The sequence below is a fragment of the Anomaloglossus baeobatrachus genome, chromosome 6, assembly GCF_048569485.1.
Source record: "Anomaloglossus baeobatrachus isolate aAnoBae1 chromosome 6, aAnoBae1.hap1, whole genome shotgun sequence".
Classification (NCBI taxonomy): Eukaryota; Metazoa; Chordata; class Amphibia; order Anura; family Aromobatidae; genus Anomaloglossus; species Anomaloglossus baeobatrachus.
The window spans coordinates 130,914,928-130,927,343 of NC_134358.1; the positions used below are offsets into that span (position 1 = coordinate 130,914,928).

Sequence of the window (12,416 nt, forward strand, 5' to 3'; positions counted from 1 at the left end):
ATTTTTCAGCTTTTTTTCTGCTGGATTAAATCAAGGGGACCTCCAATCACAGGATCTGATCCAGTTGAGACAACACATCGCTGAAACAGTGGAATCCAAATCAAATCATATGCCGGCAGAACTAGACCACCACCTAGACATCTGCCATGTCGGCAACAGAAATCACTTTAAACACTTGTAGCTTGTAGATAACACTTGGATAGATAATGTGTCGTCTCATCTTAATAAATTAGTGTTTTGTTCTCTCAACTATCATTTTAGACCATCATTTTTAAATCACCCTGTATAAAAGTTGGAAAAAAGTCACTGGTCATAGCTGTCTTTTAAACATGGTGGCAGAAATATGTTTATGTTTCAACTTTTTTTTAACATATACATTTAAAAAAATGTTGTACATTAATGTGTGAGTTTTGGCACATTGATCTTTTGTTATTATCTAACATTGGGAGGTGCTCTGCGATTCTTAAAAAGTTGCGCTAGCAATACTTTCACCAACTTTATCATTAAGGTGTAACATTTGATAAAAGCGGAGAGACAGAGTTGAACTGAGTGCACTAAAATTTGGCAGAAAATTATATCATTTTTAAGAAATGATGGCCAACAAGATCTTAAATTTTTGTTCAGCCTCATTATGAATTAGGAAGTATAGTTACCCCCCTCCAAAAAAATGTTTGTTTTTTTTATTTATTTAAAATAATATACACCCATTTCTGTATATTTTTGCTTTTCTTTCTGCACATGAGATGTTAGCTATATTTGACATTATCTGTCAAATTTTAAAAACAAAGTCCTTTTTCAGTATTGGTAGCCACTGCTTCATTTCCACACTAATATACTGGCATGTTTACTTTTAATCACTCATGCTGCCCATAATCCATACAGTAATATATTATTACACAAAACATTCCAGATTGCTGTGGCATTGGAACAGTTAATTTGAGATTGTAGAAGTGTATTCTCAACCAAAAGAGTCTTTATCATGTAAGTAGGCTAAAATTAGAGTTGTAGAGCCCCAGGCTTCGTTTTGTTCAGCGTTAAAAAAAAGCCCCTTAAGTGGCCTCTTTTACAAAGTTGAGATCTTTTACTTGTAAGTTTGATTTATATTAACATCAAAATAGTCCCTTTATATTCTTTATGGATATAACACTCTTCACAGTAATAGAAAGAGTAAAATATTTGAGAAACTGATATTGTCCCTCTCTCTCTCTCTGTATATATATATATATATATATATAATATATATATATATATACACACTGTTTTGTGTTGATCTATGATTTGTTGTGCGTGGCTTACATTTAGTGCTCTTCTCTATAATATGATCAAATTAACCAAGCATGTCAAAGTCATGCACTCTTTATCCAACTGCAAAAAAATTGAGCAGCTTGCCATACCAAAACTTACGCTAGGAGAAGGACCCTAACAATAACCCTCAGGCCGCTGCAAAGATCAATGAAGTTTACAAAAAGCTTTCACCTTGGCTGCCACAGAAGTATTTGCTGAGGGCCTTAGTTTATTTCCTCCTGCCTCCAGAAAGAGGAAAGCAAAAGGTTGCTTGGTGGGTGTGAAACTTGATGGTCACACACACCCTAGTAGCAAAATCCCAATGATCAACGCAATGCATCCTGAATTGTTTGTGACAAACACATAAAAAGTGAACACACAAGTGACAAAAAAATTTAATAAGCGTGTGCCTTGAAAAAATTGTTCTACCTAGCCAATAGGCCAAATTTAGAGGTGTATGTGATCAAGTATATGAAAGTGAACTGTTAAGCATACTGTACCAGGCTCAGTGGGGTTCCCATGCCCACATACCAGGTTCACCAATCCTGAGTCAGTTTTGCACCTCAGACTTGAAGAAAACTTGACTCATAGCTTTGATTCTGGAGGTCTGAGTCACCTATAGGCCTCAGTTCCACTTGCGCATACTGTAGCTTCCGATGCGAGAGCATCGAAAGCAATATGGTAATGACCCTCTGCTGCGAGCGTAAGCTGAGGATCATGCGACTGTGATCCGATCTTGTGTTTGGACCACAATTGTGGAGAAAAGGGGAGATCACTTTCTCAATATCTCCTCCCTGGCCTGTCTTTGCGTACATCGCACTGCACTTGGATGACATGCGAGTGCAATGCGATGTTTTGCACGCACCCATAGACTTGTATGGGTGTGTGTGAGTCGAGACTTGCTGCCAAATGCAGCTTGCTGCGATTAATTTCTCATGCCGATATGGCATGAGAAATCAATAGCAGATGGATATAGACCCATAGTTTTGCATTGGTATGACTGCAATCCGATTTTTTTACGGATTGCACTCGTTCCTGAAAATTGCAACTGGAATCGAGGCCATAGGATTATTATGTAATCTACCCTATATACACCCATAAGCTTCTATCCAGTGTGGTATGTTCATTATATATCAGCTTCCCTGGCTTAGCCACTCTTAAGAAAATATGCTTTACTTCATTTTTTCCAAATCAGGAAGCATTCAATAATTATTACTTATAAATAGACACAGTGGGATCCAACAGAATTTAACCTGCTGAAAATATTCCGATTCAGTCACCTGAATTACTACATTAATAAATAGTATGTGTTGATTGTAATTTAAGACGCTCATTAGGGCACATAACAGGGTTATAGTTTACTATAATGCTAATTATTTTTTCTGTAATATTCTAAAGGAGCAGCACAGATCATCCATCTCATAATGAAGTGTTAAGTGAATAGATGGAAAATCATAAGTGTTGATGATATTTCGATGAACGTCTTTAACACTTTTTTATTGTAACAAATTATTTTTTGTGCTTTTCTAACATATATACATATGTACATAACTTACATAGCATTATAATTTATTGTGTCCACACAGCAGAAAATATCCACTGCCTTCAGACTTTGTGTTATATGGATCTGTAAGACTGCATTCATAAACTTTAATGTTACTTTTAGTTTTTAAAGATTCAAGCAAAATCTATAAAAAAAGACATTGTTCCATCATGTACCTTATTAAAGAGATGTTCTTCATTATTATTGTTTAATATGCACCCATGTGAGCTCCATTTGCTTGTCTCACTCTGGAGGACCTGACATGTCCATTTACAACACAGAGCACCTGTTAATTCCAGTGAATACAGATTAATACTTTATTTCCCCTGTGGGGATGCTGTAGGGTAACTGAAATGAGGGTCTCCTTTCCTGCAGAGACTTGTGACAGGTTTCTCACATTGCCTTGTTAAACTCTGGATATTAAACATATTTGCTTTGTTTTAGTGCAGCAAGGGTTAAGGACTCTTTCCTTGCTGGTAGTTCCTTGATAGTTGATCTCAGGTGCAACCGCTTTGTGACCACTCCCATTCCCTTTAAATAGTCACATGCTCCATCACCTGATGCTGGTTATAGAATTGCATCCCATTCTGAACTGACCATCATTGGAGAAGGAAGTCTGTCGAAGCTCGTGAAGCTCTGGTGTTTGGCTGCAGCAGTTGATGCATATCCTTTTGTCTATGTTCCTCTATCTATCTTCTTTCTCCTATCTATTTTCTTTTCCCTGTGCTTTATTTAAGTAATGCACAGATCAGAAAAATGGGCCTCCAAGTCTTGCGCTACAGAAAAAAAATCATAAAAATAGAATAAAAACTACTTATTAGAACACTAAAAAACATATAACAGCACTACCCGTTACGGAGGGGGTCTGCCTCCTTCAGATGCACCTTCAGCAGAGCTTTGGAGGTGGATACTTTCAGGCTTACATTCAGCATTGTGCCTGTTCAGCACAACATGAATAGGTGATTGGTTATTTTACCCAACCACTTTTATTCACTTTTTAGCTACAAATTACATACAGTGAGCGCTTTCTTTTTTTTCTTCTGTTTATTACAGTATTAATGGCGTCTAGTGCACTCACCAGCCTAGGCACTATACAAGGTGAGTGGAAAGAGAGTTAAGGACTAGGCACATGACAGCGACGAGGGTAAGGACTCCTATAGGGACATTAGGGGAGCTCAGGGTTCAGGCACAGGTTAGTGTCAGAAGGTTCCTCAATTCCCACTCCCTATCATCAGGGCCTTCCCCTCCCTCTCCCTTCCCGTTGTAACATTTGTGTTGCGCCGTGCACTGGATATCCCCTTGTCTGAGTGTGACAGTAATATAACACCCCTTTGGACTTCACATAGTACTTCTACACAGGCTTTCCACCCAAACAGCAGGAACAAAAAGCATTTACCACCCATTGGAGGACCTGGCATATCTGTTGATTCCACCGGATACCATGTAATGCTTTAGTTCCCCTGTGGGGGTGTGGTAGGGGAATTGGAAATTGCTCGTATGGATTTTTTTTGTACAGCTGTGCAAAATTAGAAACCAAAGAGCAGATACAGACAGCATTTCTCTTTTACTTGATGACCCAACATGTCAGTTTGCATCACATACAACCTGTACTTCTATCTCCAGTAGTGGTGCTCTAAAGAAGCTAAACACTTGTTGCCTAAGATTCCCCCAAATTGCAACTAATTGCTGGGAATCTGAGCAGTTATGATAAAGAAATTGCTGAAAATGTAAATCCTTTTATTGAAAGTGATGGTTTTTTTTTAACCCAGAATTTGTAGATTAATTTTCAAAAGCAAATATAAATATATATGGAAACATACCAGCTGTGGAAAATGAAAGACCACAGAACTATGCCTTTCTGACTTTTATTTTAAAAAAAATATTGCATATGCAAGACTGGATGAATGTTTTATTCCATGTAACTATTGTCACTGCATCCATGTCAGGAGTAAGATATTCTCTGCGCTAACCACCCAGTAGATGACTGTACACTTGACAGGACAAGTATTTTCTGCTATCAGACAATGAACCTGACTGCTAACAATGCTGGAATAAAAAGTTTTGACAAATCAGTTGAATGCATTTCCTTTATGCAACCTCTTGTAACATCGGGCTTACTCTGTGTCACTGAAAAATGATTTCTGTGAAGAATTTTTTCCACTTGAGAGCAAAAAGTATACTGGAGAAAATGTCATTTAAATGGATCTTGAATTTAGTTGGGATGTAACAAAATCTTAAGTATACACATCTGCAGAATGTCGGCGATGATTTCAGCTTTTGAGAAACAGAAGGATCTCTTCAGTAATTTTACCAGATGTTGGCCTGCATTCCAAATAGGCTTCATATAGTTTATACTACATACAATGCGCTGTAATGCGGCCATTGAGTCACTATTTAATATCTGGAGTAGCAGTAATGACCTGCCACTCTGGTTTTACTTGTATAGAAATGTAACTATAAAACAGATGTACAGTACTCTGAATTTATTAGGAGCAAAGGGTTTTAATGTAATAGATCTAGTCATTTCTTTTCCATTCCTCTTATAATGGATCTTAGTCAAGTAACCAATACATTGGATTTATCATACAACCTTATTTTGTACACTCGTTAGTCATAACGTTTCAACCATCTGCCTAATATTGTAAGAGTTCCTCCGCTCTACCAGAAGTCTTACGACCTTTTTGAACATGGACTCTACAATAAGTGAGTGGTAACCTGTCCTGTAGTATCTTGGTATCAGGACATTAGCAGCAGATCTTTTAAGTTCTTTGCCTATTGGACTTGTTTATCAGGAGTATCCCAACAATGTAGGGCAGGTGGTACATGTCAAGGTAACATGAATGCTAGGAAGCAAGGTTTCCACACAAAACATTTCCCAGATAATCACAGAGCCTTTGATGGCTTACCTTCATCCCAAAAAGCCTCCAGTTTAGAGATGAGCAGACCCGTGTACTTTTGGGTTTGCCAGTTTCATGTGGACTTTAGAGAAAGTTCAGTTTGGGACTGGACTTGACCAGAACTTGATCCCAGAATCCGACTCCCATTTTAAGTCAGTGATTTGGCAGTTCAGCACTTCGCCCATATACAGCCAGCCATAAACAGATAATTTCATTTGCTGTTTTTTAGGGGAATATTTAGCCACAGTATCTGAAAATGTTGATTCTACCACTAGTGAGAGCTATTCAGAGACTGAAAGCGGCTCTCCGTGGGCCGAGCACTGAGAATACCTGGGCACCCCTATGCTCGGTCGAGTAGTTAGCATATGAGCAGCACCCAAAATCAGAATTCGGACACTGAGTTTTTGTTTAAAATCTGTGTTCGGTACGAACCCCGAACTTTACAGTTTGAGATTGCTCATCTCTACTCCTGTCACCATCTCTTTCTGAAGCCCTGACCATCAACAAGGTGTAAAAAAAAAAAAAACAATTTAGACTAGGCCACCATAGTTTTATTGCTTCATAATCTAGTTCAGCTGCTTTCATTATGGGCTGTTTCATAAGTAGTAGGTATAAGCATGGAACTTTGACTTCTAGGTGGCTACACTGCCTCATACTCGGCAAACAGCAATGCATTGTTTGCTCAAACACTTTTTTGCATAGCCGACAATATTTGTTTGCAATTTATGTTACAGTAGATGTTTTGTTGAATTCAACCCAATGTGCTCCCCATTCACATCAACGAGTCTTGAGTGCACGTATTCCTGTTGCTTGTTCACTAGCTGTACGTTTTTTAACTCATAGGTTCTAACCATTGCATTCCAAGATCTTCCTATATCAGTTTTGAAGATGCTCTGACTCAGATCTTGCCCTTACAGTTGTGGCCAAAAAAGTCTGACAGATTTTGTTTTTTACACCGTTTTCTGTTTCAGTGTTTTTAGATCTTTTTCTCAGATGTTTCTATGGTTACTGTACAATTATATGCATTTCATAAGTTTTAAACTGTTGTCAAATACATCAAGCTTATTGCAAAGACTCAATATTTACAGTAATGAGCATTATTTTTCAAGACTTCTGCATTTTGCCTTTGCATGTTGGATATCATCTAGTGGACTGAATCCTGACTGATGACAAGCCATTCTTACCTAATCAGAACTTGGAATTAATGGGGTGGTCCAAAGGCTGAATAAACTTTCATTTAAATCTCAATCTATTTATTGCTCTAATTGAAACTATATTCTAATATGGCTGCATTAAAAATTTCCTTTCCTTCCATCACTGCGCTATCATGCATCTGTTGATTTTTTTACTCTTACTTTCTGTCTGATGACACTTTGAGAATTCCAGTACATGCTGGGATACTCAAACGAAGTGTCATCAGGGAGCAAAAGCTGCTGTCACTGCCACAGCCTGTCCTCTCCATTAAACAAAGCATCATAAGTGAGGTTCATTGCAGGAGCTGGTCTAGTCCCTGCTGTGTACCTGCATACTGTCATTGTGCAATTTGAACAGTGACAGTGCACTCTATTTTGCTGGCTCAGATCAGTATAACCGTCAACAGAGCAACTCACAGTAATTGTCAGAGTACACAGTGGCATTTAGAAACCAGTGTTGCCCTCCAAGTGACATCACATAGAGGAGTTGCTGGTCTGTGAATGCCACCGGATACTCTGTAATTTAGTGCATGCTGCTCTGTTACCAGCTCTACTGATCTTATCTTGCAACACAGAGAGGAGTCACTGAGCAAATCACACAATGACAGCACCCAGTGACACAGCAAGGACCAGACCAGCCTCTGAAAGAAGTGTTGCTGATGATGCTTTATTTTGGGGGCGGAAGTGTAGAGGCTGTGGCAGTGACCACAGCCACTGCTCCTGATAACACTTAAAGCCGCTTTACACGCTGCGATCTTGTTAGCGAGATCGCTAGTGTGCGTACCCGCCCCCATCGGTTGTGCGTCACAGGCAAATTGCTGCTCGTGGCGCACAACATCGCTCGGACCCGTCACACTACTTACTTGCCTAGCGACGTTGCTGTGACCGGCGAACCACCTCCTTTCTAAGAGGGGCGATTCGTTCTGCGTCACAGTGAAGTCACTAAGCGGCCACCCAATAGAAGCGGAAGGGCGGAGATGAGCGGGACGTAACATCCCGCCCACCTCCTTCCTTCCTCATTGCTGGCGGACGCAGGTAAGGTTAGGTTCCCCGTTCCTGAGGTGTCGCACATAGCGATGTGTGCTGCCGCAGGAACGATGAACAACATCGTACCTGTAGCAGCAACGATATTTGGGAACTGGACAGTGTGTCAACGAGCAATAATAAGGTGAATATTTTTGCTCATTAGCTGTCGCTCGTACGTGTCACACTCAACGACATCGCTAACGAGGCTGGATGTGCGTCACGAATTCCGTGACCCCAATGACATCGCGTTAGCGATGTCGTTGCGTGTAAAGCGACCTTTAGTTTGAATATTCCAGCATGCACTGGGATTATCAAATGTCATTAGACAGGATGTGAGGAGAAAAATATCAATAAAAGCTAAGTGGTAGCGAGTGTAGTGAGGGAAGGATAGGACATTTTTAATTCAGCCACATTAGAAATTATTTTAGACTAGGGCAATAAATTGAGAGGGATTTAGATGAAAATGTATTTAGCCTATGAACCACTCCTTTAATCACAATTTCTGTGCTTTTAATTTGTCCACCCCATTTTTAAGGGTTGACCACATGCTCCTAATGAAATTAATATTTACGGAGTTTCCTGTCCATGAACACTTTAATATCAATGTTTTATTCGATGAGCAACTTAGGTATCAATTTTGCCTTCTGATATGGCTGGAAAAAGTATAAGAAAAAAAAAGGTCAGTACTGTAAGTTTTAAGTCTTTACGTAAATTTGACACATTTGTCAGTTAAAATTTATAAACGTGAAATGCTTCTAATTGTACTTCAGTAACCATAGAAACATCTAACTAAAAGATCTAAAAGCACTACAGCTGCAAACTTTGTGAAAGTCAAAATTTGTGTCGGTCTCATAACTTTTGGCAACATCTGTACAACTTGGCCTTTAACAAAGCTCTTCATATCTTTTCATACATTTGCATGCTTCAAACACATCAACTTCCAGCACTGACTGTTTACTTTCTGTCTGATAACCTTACACCTTAGTTTGAAAATGAATATCAAAATGGATGTGTAATCCTGTAATAAAGATGAGCATTTTATGAGTCCAGCTCAGTTGGAGTCATAAAATTCTTCTTTGAGCACTATGCAGAGAAACTTTTAAAAAAGGATTTTTAGTCATTTTCACATACATTTTCAATGTAAGCACACCAGCCTTATTGGGTTTTCTGGCGTCTGTTTAAGAAGATATACAGTTTATATTGCTAAATCTGGTGACAGATCCTTTTTAATGTTAACTTATGACTGATTGGTGTCTACACAACAATATCGCTAACGAGGTATCGTCGGGGTCACGGTGTTGGTGACGCACATCCGGCCTCGTTAACGATGTCATTGTGTGTGACACCTTTTTGCGATCAGTAACGATCACAAAAAAGGTGTAAAATCATTTGTCTTGTACACGTCGTTCATTTTTAAAAAATCGTTCCTCGTTTGGAATGCAGGTTGTTTGTCGTTCCTGCGGCAGCACATATCGCTAAGTGTGACACCACAGGAACAAGGAACAACATCGTACTTGCAACCGCCGGCAATGAGGTGGGCGGGATGTTCCGGCCGCTCATTTCCGCCCCTCCACTTCTATTGGGCGGCCGCTTAGTGATGCCGCTGTGACACCGAACGAACCTCCCCCTTAAAGGAGAGATTGTTCGGTGGCCACAGCGACGTCGGTGAAGAGGTAATTGCATGTGACGCTGCCGTAGTGATATTGTTCGCTACGGCAGCGATCACCCCGTGATGCGCCACCGACATGGGCGGGTGCTATCGCTCGCGACATCGCTAGCGATGTCGCAGCATGTAAAACCCGCTTAAGTGTTTCTCGATGCAATACTGGTTGAATTTTATTTGTACAGTTTTGGGGTTTAAGACAGTAGAGTTTTGCTGGCTTTTTTAATTACTACTGTTAGTTCATGTGCTTTTTGATGTATGTGTATTTTTTAAGACATATTAAAAACTTATTGAAGTTTGTAAAGAAATAATTTATGGAAAATGTCATATCCAGGATATGCTCAGATTTGATTGAAATGCCACCGAAAACGAATGTGGCCTTAAATAATCAAGCGCCACACTCTTCATCTATTCCTTAACTAACAGTTAACATCTGGCGGCAACATTTTGTCTTGGAAAAATGCAACTTAAAATGCTGCCAAAAAGAAACACATCAAAATGTTGTGTTTGACTTCGGTACCAGCCAGTATGCCTTATTAAAAAAAATAAGAGTGCCCTCAAGGCTGTGACCAAGCATTGAGCTGAAACTATTAGAAGAACCATATAAGAATAAATGAGCACCCTGAGAAGATATGGCATGTACCCCAGGGGTATACATATCACACGTTGACAAGACAAGATTCTAACTACCCTAGTTAATTCACTTATACACAAAAAAGTGGGTTTCTACTCAAAATGAGCTCAGTACTCATAACTCTAATGATGAGCAAGCACTACCATGTTCGGGTGCTCGGTACTCGTAACTAGTGATGGGCGAGCACTACCATGTTCGTATGCTTAGTACTCGTAACTAGTGATGAGCGAGCACTACCATGCATGGGTGCACGGTACTTGTAACTCTAATGATGAGAGAGCACTACCATGATCGGGTATTCGGTACTCGTATATAGTGATGAGCAAGCAGTACTATGCTCTGGTGCTCGGTACATTTAATTAGTGATGAGCGAGCACTACCATGCTCAGGTGCTTGGACTTATAACTTGTGATGAGCGAGCACTATCATGCTCTGGTGCTCAGTACACGTAACTAGTGATGAGCAGGCACTACCATGCTTAGGTACTTGGTGCTTGTATCTAATGATTAGCGAGCACTACCATGCTTGAGTGCTCGTTACTTGTAACTTTAATGATGAGCAAGCACTACCATGCCCGGGTGCACGGTGCTCGTAACTAGTATAACATGCCCCAAGCCCAAAGCTTAAAAATAATTACATTTTTTTTAAACCTAGTCAATTTTTTTGTTTATTTTGATGGCCATTTTAGAAAAAAATACTCCAAGACATGTTACTGTTGATACCTGTAAGTGACTTGTAGTGCAATACACAGCTACCTTTCTCCTCACGGTGACTCAGTGGAGACTCTGTTATTAGCACTGATGTGTCTAATTTTTTTTATTACACTTGTACTGTTCCAGGTAGCCAGCAGCCATACAGAGCATACCCCTCATGCTCTTCATGTAAAGAACATCATGACCGGACTATACAAGAAAGGAATCATGGTTAGTAGTGCAATTTTTTTTACTTCTCTTCATTTTAAAAAAGATTCTCTTCTTCAATCCCCAAATGTTGATGATGTTCTTTAGATTAATATTTTATTTATTTTCGCTTATATAGTGCCATTAATTCCACAAATGCTTTATAGACATAATCATTGGGCCTCACAAACCACCTTCCCTATGAGTATGTTTTTGGAGTGTGAGAGGGAACTAGAAAACCTGGAGGAAACCTACGCAACCACATGGAGAACATACAAACTCAGTGCAGATGTTCTCTTTGTTGGGATTTGAACCCAAGACCCCAGTGATACAAGTGCAGCGTGTTGTCCAATTTATGGTAGCTCACTTACACATTATCTTTACAGATAGGGCTAGATAACGACTTCAGACATATAGTAAAATGAGCCAACAACTCCGTGAAATGCACCTCTATAGATCTACATGGTACACAATGACTACATTTCAAAAAGATTCATTGCTAGAGGGTGCAAAAGTTATAGTTATAGTTTCACCCAGGTCTTAGAGCTGGAGAGAGCTCAAAGACTCCTTTGCCAAATAAGAATACATTATTATTATTATTATTATTATTATTATTATAAATTCAAAATGGTAGGTAGAGAACCTTGTTTTTCAGTGGGACCCAGGAGCTTCAAGCATTGCCTCTTGGCTCAATATGTTCATGATGTGATTCTGTGGTCACATTTCATCATTCTGTGAATTAACTATGTCTTAGAAGCCAGGAAGATCCAAACAGCAATGTTGAAGAGCAATGTACAAGTGCCTAAAGTTGCCGTGTAACATAGGCCTTATATAACTTACCATTTTTCCGTTGCAGAATATTAAAATTGGAAAAGAAGCCAGTAGTAATGTCTTGTATGGTTGAGATGAGCAATATAAAATTTGCTTCTTCGTTTACTAATCTGCAGTGGCATTGACTGTAAAAACAGGTCCATGGATATTCACAACAGAAATAATTGTTTTTCTTTTTATCATCTCTTTAAATCGCTTCTTTGTGACCTTCACAGAACATTGTTCTTATTAACATTAAATGAATGTCAATCAAGTACTTAAATTGGTCTCCATGGTAGTTCTCAATTAAATCCAATATCTTTTTCAATGCTGCGCACTGAAGACAAAGGAGAGAATTCTGCATTGAGATTATTATTTTTTCTCATGTTTTTAAAATTTACTGCATTTAAATCAGGTATTGATTTTTTTTTTTTGTGTGAGGTGGGATATTAAGATGACATCAATAA

General features: G+C 39.1%; 1 protein-coding gene across 2 annotated transcripts in view; it reads left to right on the forward strand.

The window, feature by feature from the left end:
• TOX (thymocyte selection associated high mobility group box) overlaps positions 1-12,416 on the forward strand; it is a 379,523-nt gene that overhangs the window by 55,380 nt on the left and 311,727 nt on the right. Inside the window, exon 2 of one of the 2 annotated variants that reach the window (XM_075316335.1) lies at positions 11,080-11,163. The exons of the other annotated variant lie outside the window; for it this stretch is intronic. Within the exon in view, the coding sequence (XP_075172450.1) occupies positions 11,080-11,163 (84 nt within the window). The remainder of the gene's footprint in view (positions 1-11,079; positions 11,164-12,416) is intronic. 2 annotated transcript variants of the gene reach the window in all.